At 46.5% G+C, this 17,639-nt stretch overlaps 1 protein-coding gene across 9 annotated transcripts in view; it reads right to left on the bottom strand.

Moving 5' to 3' along the window:
* Positions 1-17,639, bottom strand: part of LOC116940149 (LIM domain-binding protein 3-like) — a 68,172-nt gene that overhangs the window by 36,625 nt on the left and 13,908 nt on the right. For all 9 annotated transcript variants that reach the window (XM_032949454.2, XM_032949456.2, XM_032949457.2 and 6 more), the window contains exon 3: positions 12,054-12,205. In XM_032949454.2, coding sequence (XP_032805345.1) covers positions 12,054-12,205 — 152 coding nt within the window. The remainder of the gene's footprint in view (positions 1-12,053; positions 12,206-17,639) is intronic.

The following is a 17,639-nucleotide window of genomic DNA, read 5'->3' as shown; positions in this document are numbered from 1 at the left end:
TGGCAAGGTGGTCGATGAGTGTCTGCAAACCTTGTTCTGTGTGAGCTGTTAGCAGAGCATCATCAGCAAAAAGGAGTTATCTAATGAGGACTTTGGTTTTGGATCTGAGACGGCCAAGGTTGAAAAGTTTGCCATCAGATCTTGTATGAAGAAATACTCTCTCTTCTGCTGTCCCAAAGGCATGTGTGAGCATAAGTGAGAAAAAGATTCCAAACAGTGTTGGGGCAAGCACGCACCCCTGCTTTACACCGCTGAGTATGGGAAATTCCTCTGAGGTGGTGCCGCTGTGCTGTATTGAGGAGTTTGAAGAGGCATCCCCTACTGATGAGCTCAAAGGCTTTAGTAAGATCAATGAATGCCAAGTACAGGGGCATTATCTGTTCTCGACATTTCTCCTGTAGCTGACGCAAGGAGAAAATCATGTCAATTGTAGACCTTCCTGCTCTGAAGCCACACTGAGCCTCAGGATACGTCCTCTCAGCTAGTATCTGTAACCTGCTGAGGGCCACACGGGCAAAGGTTTTCCCCACGATGCTCAGCAGGGAGATGCCGTGGTAGTTATTGCAGTCCCCACGGTCACCCTTGTTTTTATATAGGGTGATGATGTTGGAGTCTCTCATGTCTTGAGGCACTGCTCCTTCTTCCCAGTACTGGCAGAGAAGTTCATGGAGTTTTGCGAGGACGTCGGGTTTTGCACATTTCAGTACCTCAGGTGTGATGCCGTCCTGTCCCGGTGACTTGCCGCTGGCTAGTGAGTTGATGGCGTTGTCACGTTCCTTCAAGGTTGGAACATTGTCCAGTTCGTGTATCGTTGGTAGGGGCTTTACAGCAGCAAGGGCAGCTTCTGACACACCGTTGTCTCGTGAGTAGAGCTCTGAGTAGTGTTCTACCCACCTGGCCATTTGCTCTTGTTCATCAGTGATGATAGCCCGCGTGCTGGATTTAAGGGGGGCAGTCCTCCTGATGTTTGGACCAAAGGCTGTCTTGATGCCTTCATACATGGCACGGATATTGCCAGTGTCAGAGGCGAGTTGGATTCTACTACTGAGATTCACCCAGTAGTTGTTGGCGCAGCGTCTGGCGGTCGTTTGAGCTGCACTGCGAAGAGCTATCAGAGCCCTTGACGATCCTGTACTTGGGACTTGCTTGTACTTCAGGAGCGCCATGCGTTTGGCTTGGAGGATGGGTTCCAATATAGCCAGGTGTTCCTCAAACCAGCTGTGTTCCGCCTTGTCTGCTTGCCGAAGGCATTGATGGCTGCATTGAAGATGGCGTCTCTGATGTATGCCCAATATCGTTATCAAAACAATATTCTTGACATCAAGTGACCCTTCCTGCTATAAAGTCACTTGGCAGGTAGTAGTAGTTATTACTCACCATTGATTTACAGTGAGGAATGCCAAGAGTTTCCTCCTGACGGGTGATGAGTGACGACTCTAGTTGACCTTAAAATGTGGCGCCATAAATTTGGGAAAATATTTCCATCACGAAATGGTGTAAATTCCAAAGGGAGATTAAACGATAACGATATCGTGAGCAGCGTTCTCAGTGAGTAAACACTCTACACACACCTGCGCGCGACAACAGCTCGCCTGTGTTTGTTTATCTGCACATCCCCCTGAAGGCACTTCACTTGTATTATTAAGTCAAGGCAATGTCCCCGAAAATACGAAGCATGCCCCGTATTCGTCCCATTACCTCGAAAACATTTTCTCTGCCCTCATTAAACGGCAATGATGCGCGCCTCGTTTCTCTCGAACTGTCTTTTGTGTGTTTAGTTTGTCGTCCTTCCTCCTACACCTCCGATTAGCATGGTTGGCTACGTACGGTGCGAAGGAAGTTCAACATACGTACGTACGTCTCAAACAAAACAGCGTGGTACAAAATTTGCCACAGTTCTAAAATGCCTTCATCGTGAGCCATTACACAAATACTGTACACAACACGGGAGCATTCAAGCCGACTCAGGTTTCACGCTGAAGCCGTTAATATTTAATCGTCACAAGCAGCTGTGGCCTTGCCCATCACCTTTTGATAGCCCTCCCACTCATCCATTATTCATGCCCAACGCACTGTAGGACTCAAGTGGCAAATGCAGTTTAAATGACACGCTCATAATGTTTATAAAACAAGGCAATTTGTGTTTAATTGACAATAATAATCACACTTTTAGTTTTCCAAAGTGAGTCTCGATTGACAGTCAAGAATAGTTTTGCCACACCCCAGGCCTTGGACGTTCGGCAGATTCGTTTCGGGTAATTTTGTGTCTGGATACGAGCGTGTCTTAAGATACTGCTCAATGAAGGCAAAATAAAAAAAAATGTGAAGCAATTCAACCTCAGTGAATATATAAGCATCTTCCACACAAATAGCATACACAAGCTGCAGTGCACTACTGCAGCAAGAGTCAGGCAGAGGCAGGTGAAATGGAAGCAAAGCAAGTGTACATATTTTAAGTAGCAAGGCATTGTAAGGGCCATTAAACAACGATGATACCAATATGCAATTCTGTCACCTCTCCTGCTTTGCCACAAGTGTGCAAGTGGTCATCTTGTGCCCTCAAGTTCATGACGTGGACACATATCCAAGCAGTATTTGGCTTCCCTGTACATGGGTAGCCGGCAAGGTGGTTCAACGTGAGAGTGAGGGGCTCGCAACCGGAAGGTTGCTAATTCAAATCCTGGTTGGGGGTTGAGTCAGCCCTGCATCTATCTGGGGTCAATAACGTGAGTGTCACTTTGTGGGTTAGTCATCAGTGGCTCCGGTCATAGGAATAATTAATTGCCATGACTGCATCAGGAACGCAAACAGGAGATGAACAACCGCCTCAATTCTCATTTGAGCTGGATATTGCCGACTTGTTTCGTGTACCAGTTGTCCAACCCATCCCAGGGTACATATTGGGGGCTCCATTTGTGAATGGGGCTTCTGACGCTCACCAACGCTGCTCACCATTGTCCTGCAGATCCCACATCTATGGTTACAAAATCCCTTCCCTGGCTTCTTTGGCACGCATGATGTTACTGCAGTGCTGCTGTGCACTTCAACAAATCTAACCCTTTTTTAACTCTAGCTGAGAACCCAATGAAACGCAAAGTCTCTTTTCCTAAGAAAGACCCTGGTTTAAACAAGAACGTACAGAAACAATGATAAAATATCAGATTAAAAATGTACGGCAAATAATGCAAAAAATACACAAAGAAATCTAACAACGAAATAAAACTTCATCTTAATTGAACGTAAGAAATTCATTTGAAAGTACAAATCTTCATTATCCGCAAATCTTAAATCTCACGATGTTCCTGAGGCTCCATGAGAACTAAAATTCTGCAAGGAAAGAATGCAACAATGTGCGACTACTTGGCAAATTATTTCACGAATTTTATGGCGTCTCCTATCCACCACCACGGAGTGTTTTTGTTAATCTGCCGATGCGACATCCTCCATCACACCGGACTGCATACACAGACACACACTGTGCGTCTGACTCCCGATGTCTATTTTCTGCAGCAGCAGGTTGTGCTGACCCTGCCATAAACGTGTAAAAACTAAAAAAAGCGTGCCTGTATTTGTATTTAACAAGAACCCAAATAATTCCTCCTACAGTGTTGATCTCATCACGACGCAGCCACAGGGAGGGCATCGCCGCCCCGCATTGTTATGAAAGGGTGGGTCTGATTGAGTGATACTTCCATTCGATCAGAAGCGTTGCCGAGAACGGCTTCAATCATGGTCGCAGTGGTTGATGAGAAAACACGGAGCTTGGACGAACGCTCCCGCGTGGCACGAACCAACACGGGGAAGTGGTCAGGCAGCGCAGGCGTCACCACGCGCCGTCATGGCACACGTGCGGGGAGACATGCCCCCTCCCCCTGCCTACCCCCCACTGTGCTGAAATGTTCACGATCCCCTCAGGGCCACGTTTCCGTTGGGTGTTGTTCGGTCAGCAGGAGGTGACAGCGCGTTCCTTTGCCACACTGAGTGAATGTTGGATAAACACCTGCAAGGAAAGGTTGGCGGGCGTTCTCTGACACTTCATTATTATTATTATTGCAAGAACACCCTTCAATTATTCTTTACTTCATTCTCAAGACCCTTTCAAGAGGGTTATGCACCACGATGATTGATCAATCCCCAATACTGTTTGGAATGTGCAAAGAACAGAGGGTGCCCGGAGATAAGCGATGCACGTGAGGAAGGAGCGCTACCAAGCTCTGAAGAAAAAACGAAGAATCCGTTGACGTCCTGCCATCCCCTGGCCACCTGACAGCCACGGCCGTAACACCTGGCATTCACAGGCAGTCTCCCATGCAAGGTACTCACCAGGCACAACTTGATAGGCACAAGGAGTGAAATGTGGCCGGTTGGTTAAGGTGAGGAAATAAAGAACGAATGCATTGCATGAACATCTACCTGTGTTGGGCCCATGGTGCCTGCATAGTGTCACATTGCTGGCTCCGACCTAATGTATGTGTAGTGTACTAATTCAGAGACACTAGTAGGAGGCACTCTCTTTCTTGTTAATTCTGACCTTCACAGCCATAGGGGATAAATACATACTGGGTCAGGACAGCCAACATGCTTCCAGACATACTTGTCGAAGAGGCGAAGATCATGATGATGGCAGCTTGACGAGTTCCACTCCAGATGGCAGCAGCCCCGACTGTAAGTTGGAGCTCGCCTTTTATCCTCCCCAGCGTGGCCAGGCTCCGCCCTCGGTCCCCCCCCAGAAGGCTCCGTGCTTCGCCCACAGGTCCAACTGGAAGAACGGTCTGCTACCCCCAATCCCATTGTCTACCAATTTACCAACGCCACGCGCTACAGTGACTCATTCAATGTCACTACATCTGTATGTTGAACTTCTTTTGCACTGTATGTCGCATCTGAAAGCGCACGATGCAGCGGCCGTCTTTGTTCCATGGCTATAACAACGCTGCTTAAAACCTCACCCAGCACTGTATTGGCACACTCTGGGCATTATGATGTCATGAAATATCTCCACACGAAACTAAAATGTTTTGGCCTGTCGACCTACTGGCTAATAGAAACAAGCCCAGAACTCACGTGCTAAAACAAATGCTGCTGGTTAACGTATGTGAAAACCCAAAGTAATTAAATACAATTACGTGGTGTCAAGATACTGACACGTTACGGCATCATACTATATTGTATTCGAAACAAAGTTTTGCTGGCTTGCCTGGCTGGCTCATGACGACGTCATCCCACAGCGTTGAGCTGGGTTCGAACGTCGCGCTGACGTCACGCCTCCCCCACCCTCCCCGTGACACTCAGATATGATTAAAGGCTGTCATCCCAGGTGCCCACTAAGCAGAGCAGCAATACATTTTATTCAGGTTTGGGGGAACCTTCTTTGTGACAATAGAAAACCGCGCAGCAACTGTGAGGGGTGACAATATCCAGTGGCTATGGCTCGAACACTGTCCAACTGTATAGTGGCTATGACCCCTCATCCGTTCTCAACTGGACACTTGCCATGCCCAGAAATCATGTGAAGCGCTTACACGAGCCTGGAGATCACATGACAAGAGTGTGGCGATGCTGTGCTGGACAAAGCTGCCTTAGGCAGGCAAGAAGGAGAACACGATGAACATCATTTTTTAGAGAATAAAGTCAAGATCTGAGAGTCTCTGTGCTTAGATGAACACCAAGCCAACACTGAACAAGTATCGAAAATTCCACATTGCAAAGGCAGGGGCTTCCAATTTAAATAAAACATTTAGTTAACACACATTTCAAGTACAATGCCTCAGTGACATGGAATAATATATAATTACGGTCCCAGAAGGCCTTCGGTCTCAATAGTTTATCGCCTCATTGTAAATAAATGTGGTTGGATTAACTGACTGTCTGGCTCACCGGCTGATAAAACCACTCAGAACTTCTCACGTGAAAAAAAATCTGTAATTATCCAAAACACAGTATGAATATTCACAGCCATTGTTTTTAAAGTGCTGCTATGTTTAAGATAGCACTGCATTTTGTTCACACATTTCGAAATAAAACTCTAGTGGGCTACGTGATACAGCAATATGAGCCCATGTTGGGCTAGTAGTAGCTGTTCAAGCAATATCGCTTGCATTGAGTCGCTGTGTGGAAACGAAGGGGCCTTAGTGGGGATGGCTCGGTGGAAGTCGCAGGCTGCAGTGCTCCAAAAATATTTTAAAGGGGGTTCACCACCCTAATTATTACTACGACTACCTCAAGTCAGCGTGGCGAGGGTGACTCAGTGTGTGCGTGTCAGATTCCAGTGGCTCCTATCCAGAGCTGTAAATCAGAGGCTCGGCTTCCCAACACCTCCCATCCCCAAACACATCTCACACCCTTCCTCTCCGCAGCGTTCTCTCTCGTACACAATGCTCCCTATTTAGCCGAATAGGACGGTAAGAGGCATGGTGCTGTTCGTGAACATTTTAATAAGGTGACCGTGACACGCGAGGGGTTGGTGTGGGCCCCCGCCTCAGCAGGCTGCCTTTGACTCCCCAATGCTTATATTTGAACATGACACCGAGTATAAATTTAATATTGAATCGAGCTAGGGGATGGCTGGGATGGGTCCAAATACCACTTGCCACTGATGTTATTCATAGCTGGAAAGGTAACCAAACTCAGGTGGCCAGGATTGTGCTCTTTGTAAGTGCGCAAATCAAAGTGCCACCGGCCTCCAAAGATCCTCCTTATCGCCTTTAACAGACTGTTAGGGCAAGTGCTGTTCACGAGCAGCTATGAAGGCCGGCGAGGTACACGAGGGGGTGGGTGGCCAGCACCACGCCCGACCGCCTTTGTTACCACAGTGGCGATGTTTATACACCGCACCAGGTACTCCTTTGAGGCTGAGTCGACCTAGGAAAGGTCCAGGACCGGTTCAGATAATCGTAACTCGTGTTAGCCGTGAACAGGTATCAAACTCGTTTCGATGGGTTCATAGTGACGCATGCTAACCGTTGCGCCACCGCTCTCAACACACTTGCACACATTCCACACAGAGACGCTGATCCTCATTTAGCCTCATAGCTATATTGGCAAGTGCTGTTAGTGAGGAGTCGAGGTGCCAATGCTGGCCATAGCACTGCATGAGAATTCACGTGAGGCTGAGTTGATCAGGATGAGACAGAACAAGCTTAAATACAAATTGTTGATTGTGCTTTATACGGGGAGATATCAAACCCTGTACACTGGGTACTGTACAACGTGTGCACACAAAATAAAACTAAACTATCAACTATTTTTTTTATTTTACCAGGTAAGGCCCACTGAGCTAATTAGCTCATTTTCAGAAGGGACCTGGCCACAAATGATAGCTCAACGAAGTGGCTTATCGCGTATAAATATATGGCAGCCAACTACTCTAAACACATGGCTAGCCATTGAACGAAGACGGTCACTGCACCGTGCTCTTTCAGATGCGCTTCTGCGGCCGTCTGGAACACTCTTCCTTCAGATATTAGGAAGCCACTGGAGCTATGCACTTTTAAATCTTAATTGAAAACGAATGTTAGAACTCCTTTTTATGTTCAGTTTGTTGCCTTCCCCCACACCTCTGATCAGCGCGGTTGGCTACGTATGGTATGAAATAAGTTCAAGATACATTTCTAAATGTTCAGGGAAAAACCGGAGGACCTGAAGAGAAATTAACGCGACCACGGGGAGAACGTGCAAACTCCAAATATAGAGGCATCAGGGTCGGGATCGAACCAACGACCTCCTGTAGTTATCATCTCCTTGCCACCATGCCCCCCCCCCCCCCCCCCCCCAAATAACCTCTTCCATGCTCAGCTGAGATATTCTGTATAACTTCACTTGCAATTGTATATTACATGTATCCTCGTCACTCTTACACACTAGTGCAATTCCATTTGTAATTTTATTTAGCTCAATTGTACTAGGAATGACTTTTAAATGTAATTTGTCTGATCCATTTTGCATCACAGGAAATGCAATGAATGTAACATTTATTGGAGTCTGTGCTGAATTTCTTTGGTTGTTTTTTGTTGCTCTAAATTGACATTTCGATGTTTTTCTCCGATTTCTATTTGCTTCATTGGTGTACTTTGCTTTGTAGTATTGCTTGGCATTTTAGTGACACGGGTCACTCTTGCGAATGAAACTCATTATCACCTGGTTAAACAAAATAAACTTCAACTTAAACACTGCCACTCTCTCTCTCTCTCTGCTCTTATAAACAAATCACGACACCTTCTACCCATTTCATGCACCTTCATAACATCAACATCTGCGTGCAGTTGCATCGTGAGTGGAGGGATTTGTTTAAGATCACTCGGGGGTCAGAGTATTCGGCGATGGATTTTACAAAAGGAAAAAAAAAGATAGAGGAATGCAGCCCCCGTGCAGTTCAAATAACACCTCGCACCGTCTGCTCAGAAATAAATCTAAAGGAAGTTATTTGGTAAGAGCTGTTTCACCAGATGTGTACCAAGGAGGACATCCTAAAGCTGGGCTAGAGGCAGCAAAACATTCCACTCTGGCAAAATTCAAAATCAACCATCCATGCGTGCCCCATTGTGCGGCAATAATCTCGGGTGTTGGTTCTCAGTCTGAAGTGGAAATTCTACATTCCTATGGTAGAAGGTGGGAACGAGTATCTCCACAAAATAATCACCGTTGACTTTGAAACAATTCGTGCAGCTGCATGAGGTGGGTGATTACTTCGCTCACGCCGGAGGGATCATGAGGCTGAGTCAACACCCGACCTGAACTTGAACTCACAACTATGATCACACAAAAAAGGCTTTCTCAGCCACCGGCGTCAGTACCAGGGCTAGAATGTGGTGCAAGCGCTCATGGGAATTCAACAAGGGTCCCCTAGCAGCAGGTGTGGCCAATTTGAGGTTAACTGCAGACAGAATGTACCGACGAGTGTATTGTGTTTCACCTGAACCTAATCAGCCTTACCTGGCCATTCACATACTCTGTGATAAATCACTCAGCGTGTTTGTCTCAAGTCCAGGGTGTCTTGACAACGATACAGATGATGCGGCCTGCATTACAACACCTGTTCCACCGGTGAGCCACTCCTAATATTCCCACTCCCCCCCCCCAGAGATTCAACTGCATCACAAGGTAAAAGATATGAAGGGAGACTGGTAGGCAGACAGACACACAAAAACAAAGATCCCCCGTGTAGCCTTAACAGACTGTTGGGGGCAAGTGATGTCAGCAGGCACCTAAAAAGGCCGGTACAGCACCATGCCCGGCCGCCTTTATCCCCCTAGTGGTGATGTTTTTGCACCGCACCAGGCATTCGTTTAAGGCCGAGTCGACCTAGGGGAGGCCCAGGACCGGTTCAGATAATTATCACTGGTGTTGGCCCTGAGCAGGAATTTAACTTTGGATGCCGAGTTCATAGCACTGCGCGCCCCACAGACAAACAGACACACACCCACACAGGGCGCTCTGTGAAACTGACACTGATGGCTTGTTTTCTGAGAGCTGTCATGCTGTGGCCATTTGCTAAAATAAAGTCTTATCCCAGCTCTCCAAAATATCCATGGGGGAGCCCACTTGGGGGCCCTGCGCTGGACGGTTCCAGTAACTCAAAGTGCAGCCGTTGCTTCTAAATCATGGCTCACTCACGGCCACAAACCTCTCAGCCGCACGACAAATACCTCGCACGCTCAAAATCTTCTACAAAGTTCCCTGGCTGCAAAACGGAAGCCTTCCTCACCCTCCAACTAAAGCCGTTCGCGAATATCACAGTGCGCATTGCAGTGACGATGAAGTCAACGTGAGTTTATGTTTCCTGAAGATCGTGGCAGAATTTGTTTTCTCTTGATGTTCATTTTGTGCCAGGGTAACGGTGAAGGTCCTAAGGGCTTCAACAACATCGTAAAGCTCGGATGGAATTGAAAATCCAAACATTTCTGTTTCTGGTTTCGTGCTTTGAGGTTTAACCAAAAAATGTATAAGATGTAAATAAAAAATATGCACCAGTAATAAGAAAGTGCAATAATTGTGAGGCACCCTCGCGACCACAGTTATGTGTATTTTTATGCACCATGTATTTGAAAAATTGCGTACATTCTAAAAGATTTCCCAACTGTGCTGCCACGGAGGAGTATTTAACCTTTGTTTAATGAGCGACTCTTATTAACAAGAACTTTATCCAAAACAGTATTTTGCCTAACAATACCAAAGCTTTGCTCAAGCTAAACCAACAAGTCACCTAAAAATGTGAAATGAAAACAAAGAAAGAAGAATTAAATGGCAAGCGAGTGGAAATCTCATCACCCGTGATGACCGCACACACAGAGAGAAGGAAGGAATGCATTGGAACGAGGCGGTCTCGCAGAGAAGAAATCCCCACTCGGCCCCAACTGTGAAGTGCAAGGACACGGCTGCTTTTTAGTTTCCACCAGTCACATCAACATTGGCCATTCAGCTCCCCCCCCCCGCATCCCACCCCGTGCCGGCACAGACTTCCACTACCCACTACTGCACCACATCTGCTTTGCCACTCTCCTGCTGCAGGTAGTGGGGTGCCATGGTGATGAGACGTTAACTACCTCACCTGGTATACAGGAGATGGTGAGTTTGTATGTCTCTCTCCCCGTGGTTATGTGGATTTTTCTCAAGGCCCTCTGGTTTTTCCTATCCACATTCAGAATAGTCATGCGTTTAGAGTATTAGGCTGCTATAAATTTCTCCGTGATGAGCCACTTCGTTGAGCTATCATGTGTGGCCAGGTTGCTTCTGAAAAATAGCTATACAGCTCAGTGGGTCTTACCTGGTTAACTTAAAATAGTTTTAGTTTTAAAGTTACAATCGAGCGCTTTGCACATTGGCTCACTCAGGAGGTTTGTTACGGTGGTTTCCTTTTCATTAGTTTTTCCTTTTCGCTAATTAACGTCAAACTGTCATTATTGTCTGAAGACTCTTTTTTCAGGAGTGTCCTGCAACGTTGTTTGTAGTCGTGGGATGATGTTACCGTGCTGTGTAATCCCAATTTAGTAATTTGTAGCAAATTTAGCAGAATTGGAATGTTTGGCCAGTACGAATTATATTGTATGTTTTATTTATTTAACTATGAGTGGAAACCAGTAAACTCCAGCAGAACAGAGGGAACATACAAACTCCACAGAAAGGCACCCCGATTGGGGATTTGAACCCGAACCCTTCTTGCTGTGAGATGCAAGTGTCAGCACTGTGCCACCACCCTGCCACATAACTGTGCGAGGGGCGAGTGCGCAAACTTCACACACACTCTCACGTCCTGGTCAGCAGCCTACATGCATTGCCTCCCCATAGCCATCATCTTTATACCAAGTAATGGCATGTCTCTCGCATGGGGCGATATTCACATCTTTAAAAAATGGCCAAATGCAATGCTTTGATAATTATTTGCCCCATTAGTGATGATGGAGAGCATTAGCATGTTTTTGTAAAAAAAATTATACAGAGAGGAATATTCTAATCTATAATCTCAGTGCGATACCCCTGCAACTCTTCAAAACCAGCAGCCACAAACATTATCAAACGTTCTAAAATGATAAGTGATCCGGATGAAACCCGCCAGATGGTTTTCGCTGAAGTGCCCTCAATTATGGATTCATGGAACACACACCCAAAATACACACACGTAGGCTATGTGACTCTGACTTCATGACTTGAGATTGATGCTTCGTTACCGATAATAAAATGCACTAAAATGATGGTCAGGGGTGCTTCAGCAACATCGTTGCGAGGCTCTCATCTGTTCACAAAACGAAAGTGTTATTTAAACTTACGTGGTGAGAAAACATTGATCCAGAAGGCCAAAGGCTCGACTAAACGTTAGCTTTTTTTTAGTTGTATTGCCTATAACACTTAACAATGACACATAATGAGTTTGAAAGCTTGCTGTGTTTTAGATTGTGCTACTGTAATGTGTATGTTTACATGCAGCAGCAGCGCGGTAATTGTGAATATGGCCCTCTGGCGACTGTGACTGCTTTGCTGTGATGTTGAACACGGCCCATTAGTCGCTGCTGTTTGTCGATTGAGCAGACTTGGGGTGGAGCTGGAATGGCGTGCCTCACCGCTGCAGAGTGAGGCGCAGGTTGCCCACGCTGTTCTTGATCTTCGTCTGCGCCTCCAGGTGCGTCATGCTGTCAGTGGGCGTGCCGTCGATCTGCAGCACCACGTCCCCTGGCACCACGGTGGCCTGAGCCGCTTTGCTACCCGGGCTTATCTGCACGCGGTGGAGAGACGGGAGCGGATTTGAGGACACGTGAAGGAGCGCCGCTCACGAGCAGCAGGAAGGGCACACGGTTCCCGCCTAGTCGCGCGTGCCAAACTGGGCACCATAACGCACATTTGGCACTGCCCATCTCACCCCCGCACTTTTAATTTTGTGTGATCGGCAGGGCGCAACGACTTATTTCAACGGGGCTATCCAAGATACACGAATGTGGGCCCTCCTCCCAATGGCGGAGCCAGGCTTTTCAGGTAGCGGGGGGAAACCCCTCCAGCAATGAAACATGATAGGAGTTGTTAGTAATAAGTAAGGACTTGTCCCTTGCTTTTTATGCGACGCGTGTGCGGCAATGGCACAGCCATCGATTGAGGGTCGAATTCGAACCGCGTTGTGTGATCGGCATCGCGCTCACTGAAGGTGAATGCCTTGAGGGAAGTCGTGTACTGTATACGCAACTGCGCACAATTCTGTGAGTCACTTATAACTGCTTTACTTATTGCCAATTATGGACTCAGACTATTGTCCTATTATCTCATAGAGTCCCTGGCGTATAATAATATGCTACACAGTGGCAGTGGGAGTCGAAAAATGCCGATTTGTTACTAATAAACCCAAATGATCTGATCGAAATTAGGGATTTCGGTCGGATCAATGGGGGGGGGGGGGGGACACGTGCCACTCCACCCCCAACTGGCTCCGCCAGTGCCCGCTCCTTTCCCCCGACTCACTTTTACTGAAATAGCTACGAATGTTTTTAACCCCGTATACAATGATATATATATAGGCTATAACTATACATATTGTTCTCATACTAGCAAAAAAATCTTCTTAACGTGTTTTTACTTGTTTATATCTGTTGATTCGGGGCCCCCTTGTGGCCGACTGGGCCGCTATACATCGCATAACGCTGCCACGTACGCCCCCCCCCCCCCATAGCTGCGTCCCTGGATATCCGCCATACAGGTAGTCCCCGACTTACGACAGAGTCTTAACGCATCTCAATCGTAAGTCGGGGACTACGTGTACATTGCTCTCAGCCTTGTTGAGCCACTGGGTAGGCACGGCTATCGGGAACCGCACGTTCAGCACTGGCCATGTGACCCCGCTCTTTTCATGTTGTGTGGACATCGGGCATATATTGCCCTTGGCCTTTGCCCATACCGGGCAACTCAATAGCTGACCCTGTAGTTGGGCTACCTACTCGAAAGAGCTTGGAAAATCGTGGCCATCCCAACAGCCGGTGCGACCTTCGATTGCAAGAAACAGCCAGTGGTTACATGTAAAGTGCGGTAACAAATATAAAACAAGCATGTGCATTGCTGAGATGTGTGTTTTTATGAAGTACTGCAGATAGTGAACACAACAATTATGGAGTAAGACAAACCTACGTAATTGCACACAGCAGCACAAATGATGGAGGAGAACTGAGTGTAGGCAGCAACGTGGAACATACACACTCACCGCTTTGAAAAAGCAACTGAGCCATAATCCCATCAATTAGCGTTAACCACCAGCAGGCATTTAATTTGTTCACTTGAATAATGGGTGCAAATATGTATATATTTTTTCCTTCACATTTCAAACGTAATATTACCTATCGGTAATTTAATTGCCTACATTAATAAACATATACAGTATTTTACTACGACGCATCAGCTTTCATGCCACGGAGAGAGAATTACGAGATTATTTAACAAGCGCTCCTCATGCATATTTCAATAGAACAAAGCGGCCGTTGTCAGAGAGGCGTATGCCGGGTAGTGGCAGGCTGAGTGGCTCGCAAGGGTTTAGTCAGCAAGTCCAAACAGGAGCAGGTGCAATGTAGCCTGTACTACAAAGGCAAACGTCTCCCGTATAGCCTTAACAGGCTGTGGAGGCAAGTGCTGTTAGCAAGCACCTATGAAGCACCACGCCCGACCGCCCTTGTCTGCCTAGTGACTCATTTGAGGCCGAGTCAACCTAGGGGAGGCCCTGGACCGGTTTAGATATACGACAATTTTATTGGCCGTGAGCGGGAATCGAACTGGGGTTACCCAGTTTGTAGCACAGCGCGCTAACCACTAAACTGCACACACACACACCCTAAACACAACGTCCAGTTTATAACTACACTGATTGTGGGGGCAAGTATGTATATATGTTGAACTTCTTTCACAGCGTATACGTAGCCAAGCGTACTAATCGGAGGTGCTAATCGGAAGTATGATAGCGAGCACCTATTACCAACGATACCATAAAAGGGGTCGTGCATCTCCCCAGTGCTGGTGATTAAACACCACACACAGGCACAGTTCTGATGCAACGTACCGCCCATGTTAGGACAAGGGCGAGAGTCGAACCCGGGTTACCAGGCTTGTAGCACAATACTGCCCCATCACTCACAGACACCTTTCACACACGGAGTAAACAGTGTCCTTGGTGACAGAACCATGACTTCACATCTCCTCACTTAATCCACTGCAAGCCACATTACCACTCAGAAAATCATTAAAACTGACAGCACACACTATTGTGATAGTATCCAAGTGCTCTGCTATAGAGCATCCTTCCGCACGCCTGAAGCAACTTTCACTCATTTATATGCTCACTATATGCGTGTACATAATCATTTTACAAATATACAGCCCCCTTGTAAATCCACTGTTGGATGAAGGCCTCCCCAGGCTATCAAACATAGGCGTTGTTTGATCATACTTTGACCAAAGAAAGGAATGCAAAACAGGTTGAGATACCGCTTGCCCTGGGTTCTGGGAATCGGAACTAACTAAGGTTCATAGCACAGTGTTAACTAATGCACCACTGCTCCTCTGTGTATATATTACATTTCTCCCATTGATGGTCTTAAAAACGTGGCTCCCCCTCAGGGCATACGTACGCCAGATACGTACGCCAGGGGCGCTAATGTGATAGCTCGAGAGACAACAGCTGTGTTCTTTACTCACCCCTCCATTGCTCACTCTCTGTATAATGTCACACGTCCCAATGGAGAGCTTATATACATTTTGAGATACAGGGCATGGATTTCAAATGTCATTATACGGAGAGGTTATTCACTGCAATGCACCTTTTCACATTTGCTCATCTCCGTTCAAATGCGAATTAGTAGGCAGTTACGCATCGCAACCGATTAAAGCCCTGAACCACGAAGTGCAGCCGAAACGATTGCCGAATTAATGTGGTATGTCCGTGGTAGTTCAGCTACTAGTCCATAATGAGGGTCTCCTTCATGGTCCTTTAGTTTCCTTCCGCACCGATACTTTGCCGCCAGCGATTGTGTGGCTTCTGAAAGCTCATTCTGGAACTGTTCTGTCGAAAACGTCGTTCAGTTGGCTCATTGCGTTTTGCTCTAATATCCCCCAGTGTCTTCACAGCAAGTTCCTCTCACAGAGGGTTTTTTTTTCCATCGCAATCTGTTCTTAGGCTGTTGTAACACGGCGAGAATTTCCGAGGGAGATTTTCCTAGTTTAGCGCTAAAACTTGACGTTGCCTGATTGCTCTTTGTCCACGATAACTCACCAGGTGCCAAACCTCGTACTGACAGGGCCTGCTTGTAACAATGACCTGGTGAATCAGGTGATGCTGCATATACACCTTATTTGGGAACAATATAAGAAAAACTTAAACATATTTTAAATGCAAAAAGTATTTGATTTCTCTCACCCCCATCAACGGTTACTTAATCACCCCACGAACTCTTCAACTTGCCCATGTACGGTGCACATCTGACAGAGGGGCTTTCATCCCCCATGACCTCCCCCAAAAGACTATCACTCATCGGCCTCAACTCTCCGAAGCTTGCACACACACACAAGCATACAGTGAGGGAAAAAAGTATTTGATCCCCTGCTGATTTTGTACGTTTGCCCACTGACAAAGAAATGATCAGTCTATAATTTTAATGGTAGGTTTATTTGAACAGTGAGAGACAGAATAACAACAACAAAATCCAGAAAAACGCATGCCAAAAATGTTATAAATTGATTTGCATTTTAATGAGGGAAATAAGTATTTGACCCCTCTGCAAAATATGACTAGTACTTGGTGGCAAAACCCTTGGTGGCAAAACCCTTGTTGGCAATCACAGAGGTCATACGTTTCTTGTAGTTGGCCACCAGGTTTGCACACATATCAGGAGGGATTTTGTCCCACTCCTCTTTGCAGATCTTCTCCAAGTCATTAAGGTTTCGAGGCTGACGTTTGGCAACTCGAACCTTCAGTTCCCTCCACAGATTTTCTATGGGATTAAGGTCTGGAGACTGGCTAGGCCACTCCAGGACCTTAATGTGCTTCTTCTTGAGCCACTCCTTTGTTGCCTTGGCCGTGTGTTTTAGGTCAATGTCATGCTGGACTACCCATCCACGACTCATTTTCAATGCCCTGGCTGAGGGAAGGAGGTTCTCACCCAAGATTTGGCGGTACATGGCCCCGTCCATCGTCCCTTTGATGCGGTGAAGTTGTCCTGTCCCCTTAGCAGAAAAACACCCCCAAAGCATGTTTCCACCTCCATGTTTGACGGTGGACAGGTGCCTTTTATACAGGTAACAAGCTGATGGTGTTCTTGGGGTCATTGGCAGCATTCCTCCTCCTCCAAACACGGCGAGTTGAGTTGATGCCAAAGAGCTCCATTTTGGTCTCATCTGACCACAACACTTTCACCCAGTTGTCCTCTGAATCATTCAGATGGTCATTGACAAACTTCAGATGGGCATGTATATGTGCTTTCTTGAGCAGGGGGACCTTGCGGGTGCTGCAGGATTTCAGTCCTTCATGGCGTAGTGTGTTACCAATTGTTTTCTTGGTGACTATGGTCCCAGCTGCCTTGAGATCATTGACAAGATCCTCCCGTGTAGTTCTGGGCTGATTCTTCACCGTTCTCATGATCATTGCAACTCCAAGAGGTGAGATCTTGCATGGAGCCCCAGGCCAAGGGAGATTGACAGTTCTTTTGTGTTTCTTCCATTTGCGAATAATCGCACCAACTGTTGTCACCTTCTCACCAAGCTGCTTGGCAATGGTCTTGTAGCCCATTCCAGCCTTGTGTAGGTCTACAATCTTGTCCCTGACATCCTTGGAGAGCTCTTTGGTCTTGGCCATGGTGGAGAGTTTGGAATCTGATTGATTGATTGCTTCTGTGGACAGGTGTCTTTTATATAGGTAACAAGCTGAGATTAGGAGCACTCCCTTTAAGAGTGTGCTCCTAATCTCAGCTCGTTACCTGTATAAAAGACACCTGGGAGCCAAAAATCTTTCTGATTGAGAGGGGGTCAAATACTTATTTCCCTCATTAAAATGCAAATCAATGTATAACATTTTTGACATGCGTTTTTCTGGATTTTGTTGTTGTTATTCTGTCTCTCACTGTTCAAATAAACCTACCATTAAAATTATAAACTGATCATTTATTTGTCAGTGGGCAACGTACAAAATC

This window comes from Petromyzon marinus, chromosome 8, assembly GCF_048934315.1.
Source record: "Petromyzon marinus isolate PM22_M1 ecotype Great Lakes invasive population chromosome 8, UKy_Petmar_22M1.pri1.0, whole genome shotgun sequence".
Classification (NCBI taxonomy): Eukaryota; Metazoa; Chordata; class Hyperoartia; order Petromyzontiformes; family Petromyzontidae; genus Petromyzon; species Petromyzon marinus.
Note: the sequence above shows the minus strand (reverse complement) of the source record. Positions and strands in the feature narration are given on the sequence as shown.